At 41.0% G+C, this 18061-nt stretch overlaps 1 protein-coding gene across 17 annotated transcripts in view; it reads left to right on the top strand.

Annotated features, from left to right (window-relative positions):
- The window catches only part of si:dkey-103g5.4 (uncharacterized), a 28785-nt gene that overhangs the window by 8374 nt on the left and 2350 nt on the right, over positions 1 to 18061 (top strand). The window contains exons 13-30 of one of the 17 annotated variants that reach the window (XM_058414340.1): positions 446 to 603; positions 3351 to 3578; positions 3680 to 4015; positions 4500 to 4874; positions 5335 to 5505; positions 6414 to 6571; positions 6661 to 6801; positions 6885 to 7041; positions 7133 to 7266; positions 10864 to 10989; positions 11167 to 11356; positions 11445 to 11519; positions 11636 to 11791; positions 11867 to 11923; positions 14858 to 14974; positions 15096 to 15244; positions 15398 to 15484; positions 17903 to 18016. In XM_058414340.1, coding sequence (XP_058270323.1) covers positions 446 to 603; positions 3351 to 3578; positions 3680 to 4015; positions 4500 to 4874; positions 5335 to 5505; positions 6414 to 6571; positions 6661 to 6801; positions 6885 to 7041; positions 7133 to 7266; positions 10864 to 10989; positions 11167 to 11356; positions 11445 to 11519; positions 11636 to 11791; positions 11867 to 11923; positions 14858 to 14974; positions 15096 to 15244; positions 15398 to 15484; positions 17903 to 18016 — 2929 coding nt within the window. Of the gene's footprint in view, positions 1 to 445; positions 604 to 3350; positions 3579 to 3679; positions 4016 to 4499; positions 4875 to 5334; positions 5506 to 6413; positions 6572 to 6660; positions 6802 to 6884; positions 7042 to 7132; positions 7267 to 10863; positions 10990 to 11166; positions 11357 to 11444; positions 11534 to 11635; positions 11792 to 11866; positions 11924 to 14857; positions 14975 to 15095; positions 18017 to 18061 lie in introns of those variants that run through there. The other 16 variants (XM_058414335.1, XM_058414339.1, XM_058414334.1 and 13 more) reach the window with 16 other exon arrangements.

The raw sequence follows: 18061 nt of genomic DNA, 5'->3' as shown, positions 1-18061 counted from the left end.
TTATCATTTACACAACATTTTATCATATCTTGCATTTGCACAGATTCTTGCATTTATTTTATATTTTTTTCTTTTTCTCTGAACGCTTAATTTGTCCAATTTTTTTGATATTTCAAAGCATGCACAAATCAAAAACATAGACTTAAAATATTTTATTTGACAACTCTATGATTTTCATCTAATGCTTTAAATGCTTTATAATAATTCTAAAAAATTATAGATTCATTTTTATATATATATTTCCCACCGATATTCAGTGGTAATGTAAATGAAAACATTTTTTTTACAGCAAACCTTTTTTTTTACATTTTTTTAAATAATAATAATAATAATAATAATAATAATAATAATAATAATAATAATAATGTTATTATAATACATATTAATCCTTTGTTATCAATCTCTATTCCTTGCCATTGTGATTTAAGTAAGTTGTGGTTTGTAGTGTTATGGACAGAGTTACTGTGCTGGCTGAGGAGATGGCAGAGCTGGTCTCAGTGGAGGCGGAGAGGCAGGGTTGCTGGGTCGTGCTCAAACAGGGGACTGGAGCACGTCTTCTTTGCCCCACTTCTGGATCAGTCCTCACTAGGGATGACATTATCTGTGAGTTACTGCACTTTTCCAAAACATGTCCAAGGTCCTTGTCCTACATAGAAAACTATTGAAAATTCTTCCGCAATTTATTGACCTGAAAGAGTTGTTTGTTTAACTATAACCTTTTGGATATTCATATACACGGATCAGGCACCTTTCTTTCAGAGCCAGCATTAAATTCTTCAGCAATTTGAGCAACAGTAGCTCGTCTGTTGGATCCGATCACATGGGCCAGCCTTCGCTCCCCACGTGCATCAGTGAGCCTTGGCTCCCCATGATCCTGTATCCAGTTCACCACTGTTCCTTCCTTGGACCAGTTTTGATAGATACTGACCACTGCAGACCGGGAACACCCCACAAGAGATGCTCTGATCCAGTGGTCTAGCCATCACAATTTGGCCCTTCGTCAAACTCACTCAAATCCTTACGCTTGTCCATTTTTCCTGCTTCTAACACATCAACTTTGAGGACTAAATGTTCACCTGCTGTCTAATATATCCCACCCACTAACAGGTGCCATGATGAGGAGATCATCAGTGTTATTCACTTCACCTCTCACTGCTCACAATGTTATGACTGATCGGTGTATATCTTTGGACCTGTGCTCAGTTTAACAGTGTTATAAACAGCCTTCTGTATATCTGTGACTATTTTAAATCCATATGAATTTGAATTTCATGTTTGAACAACAAATATCTCTGACAGGAAGAGGTCTTACAGCTTAAACAGTAGATCAGATTAGTCCTGGGGTCATGAAGAAAGTTGTTAGGTAAAAGGTTAAAGGATAAAAAGATCAGCTAAGCTTCGAACCGTCCTACAAGCATTGTGAAATCCATTATAACAAAGTGGAAAAAAAAACAGGACAGACATGGTCAAGATCAGGAGTGCTTAGGCAAGAGTGGACACAGGAGTGTTGAAGAGTCCAGCTACAACAGAGAAGGAGTTACAATCTGATACAGGAAAACATGTGCAGATCTTTGCAGATCAAGAAGAATCAACTGCCATTTTAGAGGTTCGCTTAAGTGCTTTTGGGAAAACAATTGAGCCTGTTTGTTCTAAAAACAAATAATAATCTTCGAAACCAAATTCAGCCCCGGTAACATCAATCATGTGATGTGGTAACGTCATGATCTAAGGCTGTTTATCAGCAGAAGTCACCTGAAAGCTTGTTACGGTCAGAGACAAAATGGACAAAGCAAACTATTGAGCAGAACCTGTTCCAGTCAGCCACAGATTTGCATTTAGGGCGAAAATACATGTTCCAACAGGACAATGAGCCAAAGCACAGGGCAGAAATCTACAAAGGAATGGCTTAAAAGAAGATTCGTGTTTTGGAATGGCTGAGTCAAAGCCCAATTTAAAATCTGTGGCATGACCTGAAAATTGCTGTTCACCAACATTCTTTATTCAATTTAAAAGTTGGAGAAATTGTGCTTAAAGTAATGAAAGAAAATGCCACAATCAAAATGTGCAGAGCTAAAACAGACACATGTGAGATAAGTACAACGACGGGGTGAATACTTTAAAATTAATTTAAAAAAATACATTAATAAATTTAAATAAATTTAATTTAAAATGTATTTTTTTTATTCTAAATAATTCTAAGGACATAAAAATAATTAATTTCATTATATTTTATAAATATAAAAAAATTAAAAATTCAAAAGGAGTGGGAAAAAAATCCCATTCTGATGTGCTTCAGTGTTGCAATAACATCAAAAAGAGAAATAATTTCAGGGAGCCTGAATACTTTCTACAGGCTCTGTATAAAGCTATCTAAAGCTGTGACACTGTAGTGTGTGAAGGCTGTCAAACCTTTATTAAAAAAAAAGAAAAACAAATGCCTTTGTCCATGATTCATATGTTTCATCATCACGGTCACAGATTTTAAAAAGTTGTCCCTAATTTTTTTTTTTTTATTAGTTATTAGCATAGATTAAATCTGATCTCTAGCCAATCACTGATTATTTCAAATGGTTCCCGGTCTGCAGTGGTCAGTATCTATCAAAAGTGGTCCAAGGAAGGAACAGTGGTGAACCAGCGACAGGGTCATGGGCGGCCAAGACTCATTGATGCACGTGGGGATGAGCCCGTGTGATCCGATCCAACAGACGAGGTACTGTTGGTCAAATCGCTGAAGAAGTTCTGATAGAAAGGTGTCAGAATACACAGTGCATGATGGGTCAGGGTTGTTTTGGCAGCAAACCGGGGACCAACACAATATTAGGCAGGTTATCATAATGTTACGCCTGATCTGTGTATTAGACAGCAAGTGAACAATCAGTTCTTGATGTGCTGGACAAACAAGTTGAATCCACTGAAGCCCCGCCTCTTAACTTACAGTTGCTGCTAAGATATTAGTGCCAGATACAACAGCACAACTTCAGAGGTCTGGCCTCAATGGGTTAGAGCTGATTTGGTGTTAAAAGAATTACCTACACAATATTAGGCAGGTGGTTTAGAGGCTGATTATGACTAATCCATAATATAATATACTGATCGGCTAATGCAATTTGTGATTCAGAATTCAGAGCTGTCAGTTACTATTGGCTAACCCTTACCACAATCCCACCAAAATCTGTATGATTGGCTGTTGTATTTAGTTACCGTTCTCCAGAATGCAGTTTTACATACTGTTTGTGTCACATCTGGTAAATGAACTACTCCACCTAGTGGTGAGACCTTATTGCTGCTCATATAGTGATTCCTCACATGTTTCTGGAATGACATTTGCACCAATCTTTACACCGACACAGCACCTGACGGGTCTGTCCGGGCCTGTGATACAGTCCATGTGGACCCCTGCACAGGCCTCATCCATCCAATCTTGAATGCCCACATGCTCCTGGCTAGTGGACACAGCATGCCTGTGCCCTCTGATTTCTTCCTGCATCCTCACACTGGCCGGTTGCTCCCCATGGCTGGGAATGTTGGATTTGACCCCTCCAGCTCTGCCCTTGTCTACACAGCCGATGCTTGTATGGGTGAGTTGAGGATCCAATTTTCATGCATCCTGCTTTTATTCTATTATGCCATAATGATGCACTATTAAACATCAGCATGTGACTCTAACATCTCATCTCAGGTGAAGTTGGAAAATGGGAGTCACCTGTGATTCCGTTTATTCCCTACCCTTCATCTCATCACTCTGAGCTGCTAGGGCCATCCAAGTTGGGAAGCCTCCAACCAGGCCAGAAGCTTGTATTTGGGGGACCCATGTATGACTATGAAACTGGTGTACTTGTCCCGATCTTGGCAGTCACCATTCACCCCCAGACAGGGACGGTTTACCCGGTAGGGGGAGTTCACGTGTGCCCTGTGACTCGACTCCGCCAGCCCATTCAAATCGGTTGTCCGATGCTGGATCCTCGCACAGGCAATGTGGTGCTCATCACAGGTGTTACTTTGGACTCACAAACAGGTACATATCTTTCTTCTACATATTGGAATATGTCGTTTTGAACATTTACTAGAAACTTTCAGATTCCCAGAAAAAAAACAATAATAACCAGATTACTGAAATACAAACTTTGTAGCCAGAAATTGCTTAAATTATAAGAAAAATTTCCATAGAATTTCCATAGCTTCCTCTTCCTGAGTTTTCTATGAATACAACACAGTTTTGAGTTTGCATTGGTGCTTGGACCCCTGAATATAATAACTTCTATTTCTATGCTTTGTGAACCCCTGAGGATCCTCAGTCCCCACTCTGAGAAGCACTGCATTATTCTACCTGCAAACTATAAGCTCCAAAAGAAAGCAACTCAAAATTAATTATAAAACCATATTTCTAATATTCAACAATTTCATCTGAATATAAACAAAGACTTATTTTGAATGTTCAAAAAAACATTTGTAGGTCTGTTGATATGAGGTTTAACTTGACATTTAAGTCTCTGTTGCAGGTGCCGTGCTTCCAGTAGGAGGTCTACTGCTTGGTGAATCCTTCATTGAGCCCCTGAGTGGCAGGCTGGTGCATGTCAGTGGAGGTAGCATCCGGGGAGGGAAAGTTGTGCCACATGCAGGGGGTTTCCAGGCTCTACTGGACAGCCAAGCTCTTGGTGCACGGGTGCAGGTGGTGGAGCTGATACGGGCTTCCTGTGAAGAGTGGAAATCTGGGAGTCAAGAGCTCCAAAATGAGATTAGCAGAGTGAAGGCAGCTGCCTCAGATTTAGAGCTAGCCTGGAGAAACAGTCAGCACAGCATGATTCAGCTGCTGAGTTGTCTGGAGGCTCAGCAGGAGTGGGCCTGGTGGGTGGCTGAAGATGGAGGCACTTTAGGTAATTGGGTTTTTCATTTGCTTAGATGTGAGTAAACATTTTTAATATGCACATTAAGTTTTAAACTTACTGGTTCAAAGATTAATAACTTATTATGAATCTTGTATAAACTGTATGTAGTTTGCTATTTATGACAGTTATGAGAAGAATCACCAAATATTTTTGCTCTGGCATGTGGACAGAAAATTGTGACAAAACCTAGCTAGCCAATCTTCATGTACAATCATGAGATCTAGTTAATTAGGCAGTTCATGTGGAGACATTTCACAAACCTGACTCTCTAGCTAGTTAAGTCTCACCCATATTCTGCGTTTCCTTGCTATTTCACAAAACACTTACACCAGTATGTTTGACAATGCTAATTTATTTGTGCTCTTGCCATTAATGAGTATCATGTTAGTGTGCTTGAAATTCTGCTTCACTGACAGGGCATCTATAAAACATCTGCATACTCTTGTAGGTGAGATTAATCTGCCCGGCACTGACCAATCCCTGCCTGCTCTGCCAGGCCTGGAATATCCCGACCCTGGAGGTTCTGGTTTATCAGTCCCAGTTCTTGGAGAACAGCTGGATTGGATGTCAGGGTGTATGGTGCCACTTGCTGGAACCATGGAAGATGCAGATGGCAAAGGTCAGACATAGTTTTCCCATTTTGATTATTATAAAAGAGATGAGCACACAACAACAAGATCTGAGTAGCCTATAGACAGCTCTATATTTTTTTTATTAGGAATCATACTGATATTAATTAAAATGTTATTAATTTATTGTTATGGATTTTCACAGGATTGCTAGCCTGCATTGGGTTGACATGCAGTATATACTTTACATATCTTCTAGAACAGAAGGCGTACAATTGATGCTTGTCATTTTTGTGGGAATTTTCAAGATTACACGATTTAATATTTTACTTTTACATCACAGATGCCTTGGCAATGAAAGCCGAGGAGCTGCACTGCTAAGTTAGCTAGCCAAATATGTCCATTACAGGCAACCTTTCAGAAAGGAGCTATTCTAGGTAGCTGCTTGATGTAGATGTTTACGTAAGCTACAAGGGTTTGTTAAAGCAATACAATTTAGGTATGCAAGCTATTTAGCAAGTAAAACCTGTTAAATCTTACCTTGCAGACTAGGTTCACAAATAGTTAGCTAATTAACTAAGATAAAATGGGAGCTGCAATGACCAGTTAACCATTCAAATTGTCTGAACACCCGTATGAACATGTGTAATAATTTAGATTCTGACACTCAACAGCACAATGCTTTTTAGAAAAAAGAATGCAGAAGTGGACAATAGCGTTTTGCTACATTGCATGAGCAGCAGTTTAAGAAAGGTCAGAGGCCAGCTGGCTTCATGGATCCCTGATGAGTGGGAGTTGGCTTTGACTAAATTCGGAAGCTGTGGAACTGTCGAAAAATGGCTTGCTCTTAAAAATCACCATTGATAATTTTGCAATCAGGAAGCACAGCTAATATCAGAGTGTCATTTTTCATTCATGATCTGACCTGCTTTCTTATCATGAACACAAATGTTTCCAGGGTTGGTTCCGATCCGCTTTGGGGCACAGACTGTAGACCCTGTGACGGGGGTTGTAGGTCCGGTGGTTGGAGCTCGGCTAGACGTGTGGAAGAGGACTGTAGTCCCAGTGACCGTGTCCCAGTGCCTGAATATAAGAGACACTCCAGACAGTGTGCTGGTGAGCGGATTTAGTTAAATATCTGAATGGTACATATCTAAAATATTCTGATTGCTGCAAGTGTGTGTATGTGTGTGTGTTTGGTGCAGGCAGAGGCCTTTCAGAAGGAGTGCAGCATGAGGGCCCAGTTCTGGAGACAGCAGCGAGTGAAGGAGGAGGACCTAGTGGCCGATTTAGACAGAGCTCTGCAAGACTACCTTTATACAGCCTTACAGGAGGAGTCAGATCACGTGAGGCTCACAGCAAGCTCTACAGATAAGAGATGGCGCATAATGTGAGCGGAAAGACCTTAATCTTGGTGTGTGTGTGTTAGTTTGTGTGGACAGACACAGAGAAGCAACTAAAGGAGGCTGCAGCAGAGCTTCAGGAGGCAGTCAATAAAGAGGCTCAGAGAAGAAATGCTGTAAAGTCGGAGCTCTCTCTCCTGCTGCCCGGACACATCCTGCTGACTCTTACTGGAGGTGACGTCTGTAAGCTTTATTGAGAACCTGTGTTGCTGATGGGTTGACAGCAGAGAATGAATCCCACAGATTACATGTCCTTGTGTGTATGTTTGCAAAGGCGATGAAGAAGAGTGGAAGCAGCAGCAGCACTGGCACACTGAACTGACCACAGTGTTGAACAGAGTCAGTGTGTTTATGGCAAGGCAGCAGTGGGAGCAAGATCGGGCCACAAATCTGGGTGGTGCGCAGCGGGTCAGTTTCAATGCTAAATCTTTTTTTGCTTATACAAATTTTACTATAAAATGATCAAATCCAAGATTTCGCAATTTTACAAAATCAAGCTAATTCTGCACTGGTCATAGGAGCTGGAAACTTTACTTTACTGTAGAATTTCCACAAATTTGGGCCAAGATGTGTTGGGTGACGTCATCACAAATTTGGTTCATGTGTGTTGAACTTGAGTACAGCTATTATAGAAAGTAATTACATGTGTCTTCACTAGTAGGAGTTCGGAAGAAGAATCCTGTGGTTGCAGTTTGTAACAAAAACTGTGAAATCCTGAGGGACTGATGAAGATTCCCAACACAGACAATCAATAATCCAAGCAATTCACCAGTATCTTGCTGTAGTGATGTCCAGAATAAAATCTGCCTTGAGTGAACCAATCAGGCATAACATTATGACCACCTGCCTAATATTGTGTTGGTCCCTCTTTTACTGCCCAAACAGCCCTGACCCATCGAGGCATGGACTCCACTTGATTTCTGAAGGTATGCTGTGGTATCTGGCACCAAGATGTTAGCAGCAGATCCTTTAAGTCCTCAATGGGGGCCACCTTGCAACTTACACCACTTAAAATATACTTACATGACTTAAAGGACTTACAGGATGTAAAGGATACTTTTGATAGATACTGACCAATGCAGACCGGGAACACCCCACAAGAGCTGCAGTTTTGGAGATGCTCTGATCCAGTGGTATAGCCATCACAAACTCGCTCAAATCTTTATGCGTGTCCATTTTTCCTGCTTCTAACACATCAACTTTGAGGACAAAATGTTCACTTGCTGCCTAATATATCCCACCCACTAACAGGTGCCATGATGAGGAGATCATCAGTCTTATTTACTTCACCTGTCACTGCTCACAATGTTATACCTGATCGGTGTATATGTGCCTTTTGCACAAACTGCTTAACACGAGTTCCAGTGTTTCTCTGGGTTCAAAGAAATGCTTTTAGATGAAAAAACCCATTGTTCTAAATACAAGACAATGAATTAATGCCCAGTGTTCCACAATATAACAATTACACTTAGACAAAGCATCCAACTGTCCATTTTCTATAGAGCTTTTCCGACTTGAGGAAACCTGGAGCCTTTCCCAGGAAGTCAGAACACAAGGCAGGGGACACCCTGCTGTACACACCCACACACTCATCCACACACTGTGGACAATTTAGGGAAGCCAATCAGGCTAAATCAGTCCAGTCTTTGGACTGGGGGAGGACAGTGAAGTACTTGGAAGAAACCCCTAAAGCACAAGGAGAACATGCACACAGGGTGGAATCCAAACCTCCCAAACCCATGGACCGGACAATGCATGTGAAAGGAATATAACAGAACATGGCATGCTGTTGTAGAAAAATAACCCATCCTGTGGTGATGTGATATGACATAACATTTTTTTTCTCAGTTTTTTTCTCTTTTACTACACTGATTCCAAATTTTAATTGGAAATAAATACCTTTAATGTTTAAATGTTTAAAGGAACATCTGCAAGAAAAGTTAGTTCTTGTTATCTCTTACATTATAAATAGTTGTTCCATCACCAGACTTTTTTTCCTCTTGATGAAAATAACACAAAACAAAAAAAAAGAAAGAAATGCAGCAGAAACCGGAAAGCATGAATTCCTTTGTCCTGAAGACTCTCCTGTGGGAGAAAACTTATTGACTTCTACAAAGCACTGGACCCCATAACTACTTCACATCGATGATCAGATGGTTTGCTTTGCAAACAATACCTACTATAACATTTCATATCCTTTTGACACACAACAAACTCTATGTGAATGAGCTTTTAGTCTAGGAGCAATAACACGTTACAACGAACATTAATATAAACTCAGCAGTGCATCTGACATGGCATCAAATGCTAACCGTCTCAGCTCCTTGATATTTTAGCTGCATTTCATCAGCATATATAACTAGTGAGACCATTGCTGTCTGTGTACGCAACCTTCTACATCACCACTGCAGCCAGTGTACTTTAGAGTTTGCATAAGAGCTCTTTAATGAAGTCAGTACTCTGTGGGAAAGTCCACTCACTTGCTTGAGCACCAAGAACTGGGTTAGGTATTTAATTATCTTTGGAAGATCCCAGCTTCAGTTTCAGTAACAGGGCCTTAATATCAGCCTGCAGACCATTTACTTGAGCTGAGCTGTGCTTCTGATCATCAAAACACTCAGATGGCAGGTTGTCAGCACTCTCCGCCAGGGTAGGCTCATTATTCATGTTTAGAGAATGAGAAGCAGCTACTGAGAGTACATCAGGGTCTGTCTGTGAGGCAGCTGTACTAAGCTCCTCTGAATTTTACAATGCATTTCGCTGTGCTGCACTAACAGATCATGTATTTGCCTCATGAATGCTGATGACTCCTCTTCCTTCCGACTCTTCCTGTTCTTGCAGAGCTTGCTGCGCTTCCTGTTTCTGTCGCACATGGTCTGATAGCTCATGGTTTTCTTCGTAAAAGAAGCAGCAGCCAGGTTTGATGTTCATACAGCCTGCAATCAGCATCATGTTGCATGGTGCTTGTAAATGCTTACCAACGATGTTCCAGTCACAAGCAATTTGAGCATTGATCCCTGCCTATCATCCAACTTCATCAGTCTGGAAGAACAAACAGTTCACCTTTCTGTACTGATGATGGGAAAGTTCAACAACTCCATTACAATTTTCCAGTACAAACAACTGCTATATGTGAGCACAAAACATGTCTGTTTCGTAGACACAATGAACTGAGGTGAAAATGATTCGAAAAGTAAAAATGCATCAGTACATACGTCTCTGTTGTTGCAGAACTGACCATTTGGAAAAAGAAGTGGACTAATATGATGTGAGGGAGACCATTTTAGGGTACCTATATGAGGTCACAGTCAGAGTGTGAGGAGTTTTAGGCCTCAGCAACTTCTTCAGCAATTTGAGCAACAGTAGCTCGTCTGTTTGATCAGATCACACGGTCCAGGCTTTGCTCCCCAATGAGCCTTTGGCACCCATGACCCTGTCGCCGGTTCACCACTGTTCCTTCATTGGTCCACTATTGATAGATACTGACCACTGCAGACCGGGAACACCCCACAAGAGCTGCAGTTTTGGAGATGCTCTGATCCAGTGGTCTAGCCATCACAATTTGGCCCTTGTCAAACTCGCTCACATCTTTACTCTTGCCCATTTTTCCTGCTTATAACACATCAACTTTGAGGACAAAATGTTGACTTGTTGCCTAATACATTCCAAAAGTTGCCACACTTACCTTACATTACATTATGTTACCTTGAAAGTTAAAATTAGAAATGCTCCCTAAATAATTCCTGTGAAAAAAAGAATTGGGAGTAACTCTCATCTTGTGTTTAATGTATATATGTCCTTTGTGAACTCATTCTCTACATTCTCTACATTCCACTAGTTTCACTGCTTATTTAAGAAACCTGTTCTACACCATACCATAGCGTTTATTATACGCTTTCCCAGTGCTCTTAACATTGCTAATTAACCGTAAACCACGTCAGTGTAGTGAGCTCAGGTTTCACAATCCGTTTGCATACTTACTGGAATGATGTTTCGGTGCTATAGGATGAGAAGACAAGGCAGAAGGAGCTGTGGGAGCAATTAAAGCAGAGACATGCCGAGCTGGACGTTGCTCTTTCTTCAGTGCACTGGGCCTGCGAGCTCAGCCAGCTCCGTGCTGATACTGCAGAGGTAACACACACCTAAAGCCAGCACGTTAAACACGGACTCAAATTGAGCTCGGTCCAGGCTGAATTCACTTTAAGAGGATTTCACACATCAGCATATTATGGATTGGATGAGCTAAGAATTGCACTAGTAGTATTACACACAAAAATTCTATACGCATGTTTTCCCCCCTCTCAATAGGCCATATTATCAGGCTCATTCTCGTATAGGGATTATGGTATGGTGCAGCACAGAGGCAGAAAAAACCCTCTGAAAGCAATGGCGCTGACTCAGCACAAAATCCTCCCTCAGTTGGATCGCCTCATTCAGCTGCTGGAGGATGGCAAACTTTCCCGTCTCTTCATCGGTGCCCAGAGCCACCGGAGCTCAGGTACAACACGCTCATTCATTTTGTTGACATAGAAATGGAAATGAGCGTGTCCTGCTTTCTTTAGTAGTCTTTACTGTTTCTTTTGCAGACCTGCCAATGAAGCAGGTGTTTGACAGGGACACAAGCTCAAGAGCATGGACTGTGTCAGTCCCTGTAGCTAAAGGTATTAATTAAAAAGTATGAATGAATTATTCTTCCTGGTCAGAACAGCATTTTTTCTCTGTATGGTGTTGTATTCTGACTGCCCATTGTGATATTAATTTGATTTTTTACGCACAGATGCCAATCAGTTTTGCTGTGCAGCAGTTTCCGCTCAATCCCTGAAAGATCATGAAAAGGCTTCGTCTGTGAGTGAGCTGAATGGCTTAAAGCCTGTATTGTCCAGAACATCGCCTACACACACAGAACAGGATGTAAGCCCTGCTCAAAGCCAGGGTAAGGCAAGATTCTCACTGTCACATCGCTAGTGACTGCACTTCAGCTAACCAACTCAACTTTGTGCCCAATCAGATGCCCAAACTCTCAAGGAGACACTTCCTATGCACATAACAATCCCCAAACTGTCAGGTAAGACAATTTGCATTTGTAGGAAAGATTTGAGAAGAAAGATAAGATTAGAAACTTAAGCTTCCATAAGCTGAAAAGTGTCTTTGCATATTTGAAGCACTAGGGGGTACTAAGTACCAACTTCAGATAGTAATTAAGTCTCAAGATGATTCAACAGCAGGTCTAAGTGAATACACTTCAGTTCAGCATTCAACAAAGTCATTCCTCATCACTCGATCGGAAAGCTGAGCCTTCTACAGCTGGATCCTGGACTTCCTGGCTGTGAGAACCCAGTCAGTCCGGAATCAGGAACAGCATCTCCAACAAAACCACACTGAGCACCGTGGCCCCACAAGGCTGTGTGCTCGGCCCACTGCTGTTCGCTCTGCTCACTCGCAATCACAACATCAAGGTCACAGATGATATAACCTTGCTGGATCTCATCAGCCAGAACTATGAGTCTGCATACATAGAGGATATGCTGCAGCCAACTTCAGAAGAGTCCTTGGTGTTCACGTGGCTGAGAACCTCACCTGGTTCAACACCAGTACCATATCTAAGAAAGCCCCATCTACCACCCCCATCCTTACCACATTCTACAGATGGACTATCAATTGCATCCTGAGCAGCTACATCATGCCCTGGCTTGGAAATGGTAACAGATCACCCAGCAACAGAGAAAATCACACACTGCATCCGGAAAGCCACCAGCATTGTGGATGACCCCACACACCCCTCAAACTAACTCTTCATCCTCCTGAGGCATTCTAACCCTCATGGCCAGACTGTGTAACAGTTTCTTCCTCCAAGCAATCAGACTCCCCAATACACATAGACTAGACACACACACACACGCACACACACACACACACACACACACACATTCAACTGAACACCATTCCTCCCCCTTTGCAATTTTTGTAAATTTCATTTTTAAATTGCTAGTATGTTATAAATTTATTACTAGATTGTAATATATTTTTGCATTTTAGTTTTATGTAGGTCTGTGTAGTCCCATATAGATCTGTGTAGTCTCATATAAGTCTGTGTAGTCGATTATAGGTTTGTTTAGTCTCATATAGTTCTGTGTAGTCTCATATAGATCTGTGTAGTCTCATCTTGGTCTGTGTAGTCTCATATAGTTCTGTGTAGTCTCATATAGTTCTGTGTAGTCTCATGTAGGTCTGTGTAGTCTCATAGTTCTGTGTAGTCTCATATAGATCTGTGTAGTCTCATCTTGGTCTGTGTAGTCTCATATAGTTCTGTGTAGTCTCATATAGTTCTGTGTAGTCTCATGTAGGTCTGTGTAGTCTCATATAGTTCTGTGTAGTCTCATATAGTTCTGTGTAGTCTCATATAGATCTGTGTAGTCTCATCTTGGTCTGTGTAGTCTCATATAGTTCTGTGTAGTCTCATGTAGGTCTGTGTAGTCTCATATAGTTCTGTGTAGTCTCATATAGTTCTGTGTAGTCTCATGTAGGTCTGTGTAGTCTCATGTAGCTCTATGTAGTCTCATGTAGGTCTGTAGTCTCATGTAGGTCTATGTAGTCTCATGTAGGTCTGTGTAGTCTCATGTACGTCTGTGTAGTCTCAGGTGGGTCTATGTAGTCTCATGTAGATCTGCGTAGTCTCATGTAGGCCTGCGTAGTCTCATTTAGGCCTGCGTAGTCTCATGTAGGTCTGTATTGTCTCATACAGGTCTGTGTAGTCTCATATAGATCTGTGTAGTCTCATACAGGTCTGTGGAGTCTCATATAGATCTGTGTAGTCTCATACAGGTCTGTGTATTCTCATATAGTTCTGTGTAGTCTCATATAGGTCTGTGTAGTCTCATATAGTTCTGTGTAGTCTCATATAGGTCTGTGTAGTCTCATACAGGTCTGTGTATTCTCATATAGTTCTGTGTAGTCTCATATAGATCTGTGTAGTCTCATACAGGTCTGTGTAGTCTCATATAGATCTGTGTAGTCTCATACAGGTCTGTGTAGTCTCATATAGTTCTGTGTAGTCTCATATAGGTCTGTCTCATATAGATCTGTGTAGTCTCATACAGGTGTGTGTATTCTCATATAGTTCTGTGTAGTCTCACATAGGTCTGTGTAGTCTCATACAGGTCTGTTTAGTCTTATATGGTTCTGTGTAGTCTCATATAGTTCTGTGTCATCTCATATAGTTTCATGTAGGTCCGTGTAGTCTTATTTCTGTGTAGTCTCTGTGTAGCTCTTCATAGCCTCATATAGCTCTGTGTCATCTCATGTAGCTCTGTATAGTCTCATGTAGCTCTGTGTAGTCTTATTTATTTCAGTGAAGTCTTATGTAGTCTCATGTAGCTCTGTGTAGTGTTATTTAGTTCTGCATAGTCTCATAGCTCTGTGTAGTGTTATTTAGTTCTGTGTAGTATCATGTACCTCTGTAGTGTTATTTAGTTCTGCGTAGTCTCATATGGTCTCATATCGGTCTGTGTAGTCTTTTTTTAATTTTGTGTAGCTTCATGTAGCTCTGTGTAGTCTTATTTATTTCAGTGAAGTCTTATGTAGTCTCATGTAGCTCTGTGTAGTGTTATTTAGTTCTGCGTAGTCTCATAGCTCTGTGTAGTGTTATTTAGTTCTGTGTAGTATCATGTACCTCTGTAGTGTTATTTAGTTCTGCGTAGTCTCATATGGTCTCATATCGGTCTGTGTAGTCTTTTTTTAATTTTGTGTAGCTTCATGTAGCTCTGTGTAGTGTTATTTAGTTCTGTGTAGTCTCATGTAGCTCTGTGTAGTCTCATGTAGTCTCATGTTGGTCTGTACTGCTTTATGCAACCCCATGGTCCTGGAGGAACATTATTTCATTTTACTGTGAACTGTACCAGCCGTATATACTGTAGATATATTAAAATGATAATAAAGCCCCTGGATTTCACAAAAGATGATTAATTATTCTAACTGCCATGTGGTTTACCTCATCATCCAGGTGAGGACTGGGCGAGTTTGCTGGAGCTCTCTCCACTCTTCCGGCTTATCCAAGATGTGGAACAGCGGCTCAGAGACCGAGCAAAAGGCCCAGGCTTTCTCAGTGGTGAGCACACAGGTCATCCCTAAACCCTTTTTGGCCACTTGCTGAAAGAATTACAAAACACTTGCTGCAATTAATTTTAGTTAGTCTATTAAGTGAGAATGGAGGGATTGATCTTGGTGTCTTTGTGCTGCAGGTTCGTGGTGCCCCTTTATTGATTTCTTGGATGCGCAGTGGGCTTGTGAAGGAGAGCTTGTCAAAGTTGCCGAAGACACTCTTAATCCCCGGGAGTTTCTCATCTACCAGCACGGACAGCTTCTTCTCCAACTGCTACACACACACCGAGTGGTTTGAATCTCCCTATTGTCTCTCACACACACTCCTTCATTTTGATTTATTGTGAGGAATATTTTACACCCACTGAACAATGACATAATGGAATGGTTGATGTATTGGAAAGTTACTCCGATTAGTTATGCTTGGGTTTGTACTTTCCAGGCACCAGCAGTGAAATTACACCTCGCCTCGAGTCTTCCTACAAATAACTACCACTGCAATGCTTTCCGCAATTCCTTTCATTACCAGGTATTTATAGAAGTAAAGTAAGCATGCGGTAATGTTAAAAAACTGTCTTGAAGATGAAAGATGACACAGGAGATAATTTTTACTTAACATAATATCATTTATTTTAGGTGGTTTGATGCATTTAGAATTTCTAGCATTATACAGCTGGACAGGCTTTGCAGTTTTAGGATCTGAATATTAGGATCTTTCCACATTCTTATCAACAGTGAAAGAAAAACCCAGAATGGTCACTGAAATAACCTGAAACTGACCAAAGTAATAATAAATAAAAATGTACTGAAAATTTGACGAATGAAAATCTGACGTCGCTTTTGAATTGTGGTTCAACAGAAGCATTAAAAACAACAAAACAATTTAATGAAACTGGCCTGGACAAAAATGATGGTAGAAAAGATTGAAAATAATTTGACCATAGGGACATGTTAAATTAAAATGTGTCCTGTAATTAGCATCAGAGGTGTCTTCAAACTTGTAATCAGTCAGTCTGCCTATTTAAAGAGTAAAAAGTAGTCACTGTGCTGGTTGGTATCATGATGTGCACCATGGAGCACAGAAAGCTAAGGAGAGAGTTGTCTCAGGAGATTAGATGTTAAAGGTAAAGGCTATAAGACCATCTCCAAGCAGCTTGATGTTCTCCAGTGATGACTCCAGTTGTTTTCTCAGGATGCAGTGGGCAGTACCTACCAAAAGTGGTCCTGACATTCATGTGGTGATTACTCTGACACGTAGCACCTAACTAAAAATCGTTGCAGACCAAGTACTCATCTTCATGGCAACAACATTTCCTGATGGTAGTTGCCTCTTTCACCCTGTCACACTGCTAAGAATTGTTTTGAGGAACATGACAAAGAATTCAAGAGCCTCCAAATTCTACAAATCTCAGTTTGATCCTTAGAGGCTCCAACTCACAAGGCTTTATTGTCAACACACCTACAAATACTTTTCTTTGCATATCTCAGTTGAGGAAGTTGGGGTCAGAGTTGATACAGTGCCACTAGAGCAGAGAGGGTTAAGAATCTAGGGCACTGGGGCTTGAACCACAAACTTCTGATCAACAACCCAGAGCCATAACCACTTGAGCTACTACTTTAATGCTATGGCTGATTAGTGTACTACATATACTTCTGTGTTTAAACACATTAAGATATCTGTATCATGACAGATGTAACTACAGTCAAGTTTCATATGTATTTAAGATGCTTCAGGAAAGATCTTCTGTAGTGATTGGTTGACCAGGAAACTACACTATTGAATTCAGGTGTAGTTTTTCAGGGGTTGGGCTCGGCCCCTTAGTTCCAGTGAAAGGAACTCTTAATGCTTCAGCATACCAAGACATTTTTGACAATTTCATCCTCCCAACTTTGTGGGAACAGTTTGGGGATGACCCCTTCCTGTTCCAACATGACCGCACACCAGTGCACAAAGCAAGGTCCATAAAGACATGGATGAGTGAGTTTGGTGTGGAGGAACTTGACTGGCCTGCACAGAGTCCTGACCTCAACCTTTGGGATGAATTAGAGCGGAGACTGTGAGCCAGGGCTTCTCGTCCAACATCAGTGCCTGACCTCACAAAATGCTCTTCTAGTGGAATGGTCAAAAATTCCCATAAACACACTCCTAAACCTTGTGGAAAGCCTTCCCAGAAGAGTTGAAGCTGTTATAGATGCCAAGGGCTTGTAAGGTGCATGTAAAGACAGGCGTCCCAAAACTTTTGCCAATATAGTGTATCACCCTTTGAAATCAATGATCAATATAACATACTTAAAGCTTTTACAGTGCCACTTCTTGTGTTATTTCCCCCCCTGTTAAATCCCTTTACAAACAGCTTATATGATTAGTTGAACATCATTTAAATGATGCATCCCATTTTAACAGTACTAAAGCAGGCTTTAATTTACTCTGTAAAGAATTTAACACCATCCATGAAGATCTTTTCTGTAAGCAGAAATCACCAGAAAATGCTGATGTGTATCCAGATACAGGTGAATTAGGTAAAAGTTTAAGGCTGCAAATTGGGCTTAAAAAATAAAATAACTAAATTTTAATTAATTTAGTTGCTGTGTTACTATAGCTAAAGACTAAAACTAGTGTTTTATGCCTGTTAGCTAGCTAAAGTGTTAAAAATGATCCATTAATGGTCTCAGCTGTGCCTACTCTTCGTTAAAGGAAGGCAAAATATAAGGCAGAGGAGGTAAGATGTATGGCTAATGTTTACATTGTAATTGCTCTGGCACTGCTTGCGTTCATTTTGGGATCGATAAGAACGCAGACCTGATGATGCTGAAGCTGCAACACCACCGCCACTTCTCACTGTGTTGACGTGTGTCAATAGGTTATAAAAAATTAGCGTCTGAATGGTTTCCAAAGCACTGACTGTGTCTGTAGGAGATGGATAACTCTCTGTACGTGCGCCAGCAGAGGCTGCAGTCTGTCGGAGGTTTCTCTCTGCTGCTTCTGCACTGTGCTGCTCACATATCCACCGACCAACTAAGCGTTGACACAACTGCTGATTTCCAAAGGGCTTTCTTTAAGGTATGAACCAGGCCCAAACACACAAGGATCATTTCATTTCATAGC

The sequence above is a fragment of the Hemibagrus wyckioides genome, linkage group LG17, assembly GCF_019097595.1.
Source record: "Hemibagrus wyckioides isolate EC202008001 linkage group LG17, SWU_Hwy_1.0, whole genome shotgun sequence".
Taxonomy (NCBI): Eukaryota; Metazoa; Chordata; class Actinopteri; order Siluriformes; family Bagridae; genus Hemibagrus; species Hemibagrus wyckioides.
This window is presented reverse-complemented; position numbering and strand designations above follow the sequence as displayed.